The sequence below is a fragment of the Lepus europaeus genome, chromosome 10 (genome assembly GCF_033115175.1).
Source record: "Lepus europaeus isolate LE1 chromosome 10, mLepTim1.pri, whole genome shotgun sequence".
Lineage (NCBI taxonomy): Eukaryota > Metazoa > Chordata > Mammalia > Lagomorpha > Leporidae > Lepus > Lepus europaeus.
This window is the reverse complement of record NC_084836.1, coordinates 64844108-64850230: the sequence shown is the minus strand read 5'-3', so window position 1 is coordinate 64850230 and position 6123 is coordinate 64844108. Positions and strand designations below refer to the sequence as shown.

Genomic DNA, 6123 nt, shown 5'->3' with positions numbered 1-6123 from the left:
CATTTTTTGCTATTTTGTCTGGCACTAGAAATTTGGAAGAAAGTATACCCAGTAATGTTTTATTGATTCAGAAATATACGTTGCCTGCATCTTGGTGTATCTCCTTATTCCCTTTAATCTTTCATAAACTAAAAGAATTCCATTTGGAAAGTAGCTCTTTTATTGCTAATTAATCACCCCCATTCTCAGAACCAGATAGCTCATCAAATATGACCCCTATTTTATGTTTTTAGAATCTCTGAAACCATGGAAATGGTGGAGGGAGGGATGCTGTTTGTGTATCCTTTATATAATATGCAAACAGTTGATGTGCCTTTTTCTAGAATCTCTTGCTAAATTACTTTCTCAAAGGGGCCCATTACCCAAAGGTTAAACAAATAAATCCCCGAATTAGCTTTTTTTTTTGATTGGTCATGCGCCTTCCATCCCAAGAGAAAAATCTCCCATAGACCTGCTCTCCACTGCTGCTGCACTTCAAGCCCTTCAGTCCCCAGGGGAGAGTGAAGCAGGGAAGATTAGGTGTGACTGCAGCAGTAGTGTTAAATTCCAAAGATTCTGAAGGAGAACAGGAGAGGATGGTGGTGCCATTCCCTGCCGCTGCCTTGGTCAAGCTAAATAAACCCAGTATCAGGCCTCTCCAATGACTTAATTGTACGCCAGTTGGAAACTTCTCCAAAAACGTAAGAACCAAGCTGAACTTTTCACTGTCGGCCCTTTTGCCGTCTCTCTCTGTAGTACTCTGCGCAGGCTCCTTGGTAACCTGGTAAAATCTCTGGAAAGCAGGAAGGGAGGGAAATGATCGTGCAATTTAAGGGTGAAGACCTTCCCCCGAACCGACTGGTGCTGTAGCTCTGCCTTCCGGCCTCTAGGGGGCAGTGTACGGATAGGTTTGCCCCAGGATCAGGGATCAGGTTTGGCAAATTTTTGGTCTCGCGCCAAATGATAAGCGGGTAACGGCAAATTTATTCTATTAGTGTTATTTGCTTTGAGATAAGTTATAAACTGCATATTTTTAAAGGGCGATTTTTTTTAAAGAACTGACTAAAAAGACGGCTCTTCAGTGTTGGTTCCATAATTTAGGGAGAAATTCAGCTATCCAGAAAATCTCGAAGTCTGGGAACCATATTTTAGGCTTCATTTCTCTCACTCCTGGACCTTGCTTTCCTTGAAAACAAACAGGGCTGTTGGAGTTGCAGCCCAGAAACTTGTCAAAAACAGGATCTGGGCGGAGCTCGCGGCCCGGAGGACCCGGGCCGGGTCTACGGCCTCGGGTGAACTCCGCCCCGCACCCCGGGTTGTAGGGCGGGCCGGGGACATCTCCCTTCTCCCACCTCTCTGCCAGACCTTTGAGTCTTCGTCATCTAAGGCCGCCGGGTTCTGAACAGCTCTGGACATCAGGGCCCACTCCCTCGCCCACCAAAGCCACAGTCGTCTCAAATCAGGCTTTCAAGCGCGAGTGGAGACAAAAACTCAGCTGCTCGGCTCCGAACCCTTCGCCGCCGGCCCCCAGGTGGGAAGCCCGGAGCCAGGCGGCGGCCCCGGCGGGCCCATAGCCCGGGGGCCAGCGGAGGGGCGTGAGCGAGCCTCTCCTCCAGCCACACGTCACGGCGCCGGCTCCGCCCCTCCGCGAGCGCTCGCGGGCGCCGGGCTGGTAAAACTGCCGCGGCGCGGACGGCGGACAGGGTAAGGGGGCTGCCGCGGGCAGGGGCGGCGGGCGGCGGGAGGAAGGGAGGGCGGGCGGCGGCGGGGGCCGTGGCAGCCGGCGGCGCTCCACACTTCAAGGATAACCAAACTGCCGCTATTCGCCTCTGCATTCACTGCCTGGGAGCTCTTGGGACCGTGGGGTGTTGCTGCAAGACCCTCTTGGGCCAGCAGCTAGGCAGTGGCATAGGGCCTGCTACTTGTGCCCGGATAGGGGACATACCCACCTACCTAAAGTGCCCCCCCCGGGGGGGGGCATGAGAGCCCACTACGCGCACCGGGGCGGCATTTCTGTATTGCAGCAAAAGGCCGCCCCTCCCAAACCAGGGAGTCTGGGTTCTGCCAACAACCCTGCGTGCATCTCTCTTGGTTCAAGCGGGCTTCTGGGATAGAGAGTAGGCGGCAGGGGGAATGCATTGCAGGCGCCCTTCCTGTTCCCATGGCACTAGCGGTTTCTCTGCCTCCTCTCCCGCGGGTCCCCAGCATCTCCTCAGCAGTGGGGACACTTCTCATTCGTCCCCACCACAGCCCCCTGGGGTCAGTACTTTGCCCAGTGGGATGAGCAGGAAACTGCTGCAGGACAGAGCAGAAAAATGAACTTCCTTCTCCAACCCATCCCCTGACACCCGGGCCATTGACTCCTCAATTTGCTGAGCTCACTAGTCCGACGTGGACAAGGTGAGGGTGAAACCGCAGGTTGGGGACCCAGTTTTGGGGGGTGGCGGGGAAGAAGGGGGCTGAGAGGCCTTCAGAGACAGTGGTGTTTGCTGTTCATCTCAGCTCTGCTAGGTAGATCTTTTTTTTTTTTTTTTTTTTTTGACAGGCAGAGTGGATAGTGAGAGAGAGAGAGACAGAGAGAAAGGTCTTCCTTTTTGCCGCTGGTTCACCCTCCAATGGCCGCTGCGGCCGGCACATCTCGCTGATCCGAAGCCAGGAGCCAGGCGCTTCTCCCGGCCTCCCATGCGGGTGCAGGGCCCAAGCACTTGGGCCATCCTCCACTGCCTTCCCGGGCCATAGCAGAGAGCTGGCCTGGAAGAGGGGCAACCGGGATAGAATCCGGCGCCCCAGCCGGGACTAGAACCCGGTGTGCCGGCGCCACAAGGAGGAGGATTAGCCTGTAGATCTCATTTCAGATTTGAAGGCAGGTTCCGAGAGACTTGGAATCCTGCCCGGGGTGCAGGGCCCAGTTTCACAAGCCCAGTGCAGTTGGCCTCCAGCGTCTGAGTTCCCTCACCTCATTAGGCTACCACAACCCTTTTCACATTTTTGTCCTTTATTAAGTTGTCCTCTTGCTGACTTAAATAATAAGTTGGCATGTAGCTCCTGCCCTTTGGGCTGCTGGGTTCAGTCATTATCTGTAATACACCAACTAGAGACTGGGTAGACGGGAGGTGGGCGATTCTAGAAGCTCCGGACTCTTTCCCTTAGTGAGGTCCTCCAAGTTTTCTCTGGGGGCCCATGTGAACTCCTGCTGTTAGGTTTCCTCATGTGCCCAGAGAGCTCCTGGCCGACCTTCCTCATCGTCTTCCTCCTCCCACCCATTCCCTCAGATCTCCCTAACATCCCCTCCCGGGGGCTCCCTGTTTTCATCTCAGAATTCTCCTGCAGGTCTGCCACAATGCTACTGCTGCACAGAGCCATGGTCTCAGGACTCCGACAGGCCTGCAGGTAGGCCAAGCCCTCCCAGGATTGCCTCCCAGATAACAACCGTCTTATCTACCAGATAAGAGTTGAAAGGGTGGAGTGGGTGGAAAGGGAAAGCTGGGTCCCACCTGCACCCACCCATCGCTGGAGAAACTAAGTTGCAAGGGAAGGGACAAGTGGTCAACTAGGAAGAGGTAGACCCCTGGACCAAACCAGCACTTCTACGGGACCTTACGTGCCACTAAGATTTCTCTCTCTTCCAGACTCAGGTCAGCCCCCTCCAGGCTCTGCACTCAGGCCTGCTCTACAAATGATTCCTTTCAGCCCCAGGGCCCCAGCCTCACCGTTTCCGGTGAGAATTCCAGCACTAAGGGATGGAGAGTCACGGGGGCCCTTCTAGGCCTTGGTGCGGTGTTGGCCTATCATCACCATCGCTGTAGGGTAAGTGGGGAACGGGGTGAGCTCCTATGTGATCTGTGTCCTTGCTGTTATCACACAGCCCAGGGTAGAGATGGTATCTACCACCCTCAGATCCTTGGCTAAGGCTGTGGGTTGGGTTGGAGTAAGCTAGAGTGATTTCTTCGTAATACCCTCTTCCCTTTGGCTTCACCCCTTTCCTGCCAGCAGGCTGCCCAGGAGTCACCACACATATACTCTAAGGAAGAAGTGCGTTCCCACTGCAGGCCTGAGACTGGGATCTGGGTAACTTTTGGCAGTGAGGTCTTTGACGTCACAGAATTTGTGGACCTCCATCCGGGGGGGCCATCAAAGCTGATGCTAGCAGCCGGGGGTCCCCTAGAGCCCTTCTGGGCCCTCTATGCTGTTCACAACCAGCCCCATGTGCGTGAGTTACTGGCTCAGTACAAGATTGGGGAGCTGCACCCCGAAGACACCACACCCTCCACCTTAGAGACTTCGAACCCTTATGCTGATGATCCTGTCCGTCACCCAGCTCTGAAGGTAAACAGCCAGCGTCCCTTTAATGCAGAACCACCCCCTGAGCTGCTAACAGAAAACTATATCACACCCAACCCTCTCTTCTTCACCCGGAACCATCTGCCTGTTCCAAACTTGGACCCAGACACTTATCGCTTGCATGTTGTCGGGGCCCCTGGGGGTCAGTCACTGTGTCTGTCCCTGGATGACCTGCGCAAGTTTCCCAAACATGAGGTCACAGTCACACTGCAGTGTGCCGGCAACCGACGCTCTGAGATGTCTCAGGTCAAGGAAGTGAAAGGTCTGGAGTGGAGGACTGGGGCCATCAGCACTGCACGCTGGGCTGGGGCGCGCCTCTGTGATGTGCTGGTCCAGGCCGGCCACCAGCTTTCTGAAGCCGAGGCCCACGTCTGCTTTGAAGGCCTGGACTCAGACCCCACTGGGACCGCCTACGGAGCATCCATCCCTCTGGCTCGGGCCTTGGACCCTGCAGCTGAGGTCCTGTTGGCATATGAGATGAATGGGGAGCCCCTGCCTCGTGACCATGGCTTCCCCGTGCGAGTGGTGGTTCCCGGTGTGGTGGGTGCCCGCCACGTCAAGTGGCTGGGCAGAGTGAGCGTGGAGCCAGAGGAGAGTGGCAGCCATTGGCAGCGGCGGGATTACAAAGGCTTCTCTCCGTCTGTGGACTGGGACACTGTGGATTTTGACTCAGCTCCGTCTATTCAGGAACTTCCCGTGCAGTCGGCCATCACGGAGCCGCGGGCCGGGGAGACTGTGGAGTCGGGAGAAGTGACCGTCAAGGGCTACGCATGGAGTGGCGGTGGCAGGGCTGTGATCCGAGTGGACGTGTCGCTGGATGGGGGCCTAACCTGGCAGGCCGCTGAGCTGTATGGAGAAGAACAGTGCCCCAGGAAGGCTTGGGCCTGGCGTCTGTGGCAGCTGCAAGCACCTGTGCCGGCTGGGCAGAAAGAACTGCACATTGTCTGTAAGGCTGTGGATGAGAGCTACAACGTGCAGCCGGACACTGTGGCCCCAATCTGGAACCTCCGCGGTGTGCTCAGCAACGCCTGGCACCACGTCCACGTCCGAGTCGCCCCATGACGTCACAGAATCACTGAAACCCTTCCCCCCATCCATCCTTTGGCCTCGCTGCCACAGGAAAACCTTTCCTTCACCTTCCACTTCTTGGACCGTAGCCCCGTACTGTGCCTTCCCACGCCTTCCCCAGGTACACGACATACCTGCACATTTCGGCCCAGGCATCCCCCAAACACTGTGTTAAACACCCTCCTGGCTCGACCCCCTGCTAGGAGGTCAGAGCTGTTGGTTGCAAGGGGCCAATGTGTGTAAGTAATTCTGGAGATAAGCAACTTTCTATTTTCCCTTCCTACCCCACCCCTACTTCTGATCCCCATTTCTCCTGGACTCTTCAGGCAATGGGTAAGACGCGTAAGAAAAGGTTTTGTGCTGTCTCTACTACCTCTCTGGGATACAAGGTTCTCTCCCTTTTGAATTCTACTTTTCTAAACTCATCAATAAAGTGGTATCTGTTTAAGATTGTGAGTCTGGGGCCCCGATCCCGAGATGTTCTGGGGTAACAAGTCTAGCCCCGAGCCAGCCGCCAAAGGTCAGCGGAGGAGAGAAAGGGAGCTGGCGCCGGGGAGGCCGGGAGCGGGGCTGGCTTCTCCGATGTCCGATGTCCGGGTAACTGACCTCGGGATAGCCAGGGAGAGAGAAGACATGAAAAACTGGGCACCTTCCAACCCGGATTCCCGCACACTTAGCGCAGAACGCTAAGTTCAAGTCAATACTGTCTTAGGGACATGGGCAAAACTTGACACT

At 55.6% G+C, this 6123-nt stretch overlaps 1 protein-coding gene across 3 annotated transcripts; it reads left to right on the top strand.

The window, feature by feature from the left end:
- The first annotated feature begins 81 nt into the window (after nt 1–81).
- On the top strand, nt 82–5836 carry SUOX (sulfite oxidase). 3 transcript variants are annotated; one of them, XM_062203496.1, is made up of 4 exons: nt 82–1683; nt 3310–3369; nt 3609–3786; nt 3970–5836. In XM_062203496.1, the coding sequence occupies exons 2-4, from the start codon at nt 3320–3322 to the stop codon at nt 5380–5382; spliced, it is 1641 nt and encodes a 546-aa protein (XP_062059480.1). In that variant the 5' UTR covers nt 82–1683; nt 3310–3319; the 3' UTR covers nt 5383–5836. The 3 variants fall into 3 exon arrangements, with proteins under 3 accessions (XP_062059480.1, XP_062059478.1, XP_062059479.1); XM_062203494.1 differs by lacking the exon at nt 82–1683 and having other exon boundaries at nt 2598–3369; XM_062203495.1 differs by lacking the exon at nt 82–1683 and having other exon boundaries at nt 2659–3369; nt 3973–5836.
- Nucleotides 5837–6123: the final 287 nt, after the last annotated feature.

What these genes read in the sequence shown, in the direction of transcription:
- SUOX (XM_062203494.1), top strand. Translation starts at nt 3,188, where the DNA reads ATGTGCCCAGAGAGCTCCTGGCCGACCTTCCTCATCGTCTTCCTCCTC. An exon ending in GGACTCCGACAGGCCTGCAG is followed by an intron (nt 3,370 to 3,608) that starts GTAGGCCAAGCC and finishes TCTCTCTTCCAG; the next exon opens with ACTCAGGTCAGCCCCCTCCA. An exon ending in ATCATCACCATCGCTGTAGG is followed by an intron (nt 3,787 to 3,969) that starts GTAAGTGGGGAA and finishes CTTTCCTGCCAG; the next exon opens with CAGGCTGCCCAGGAGTCACC.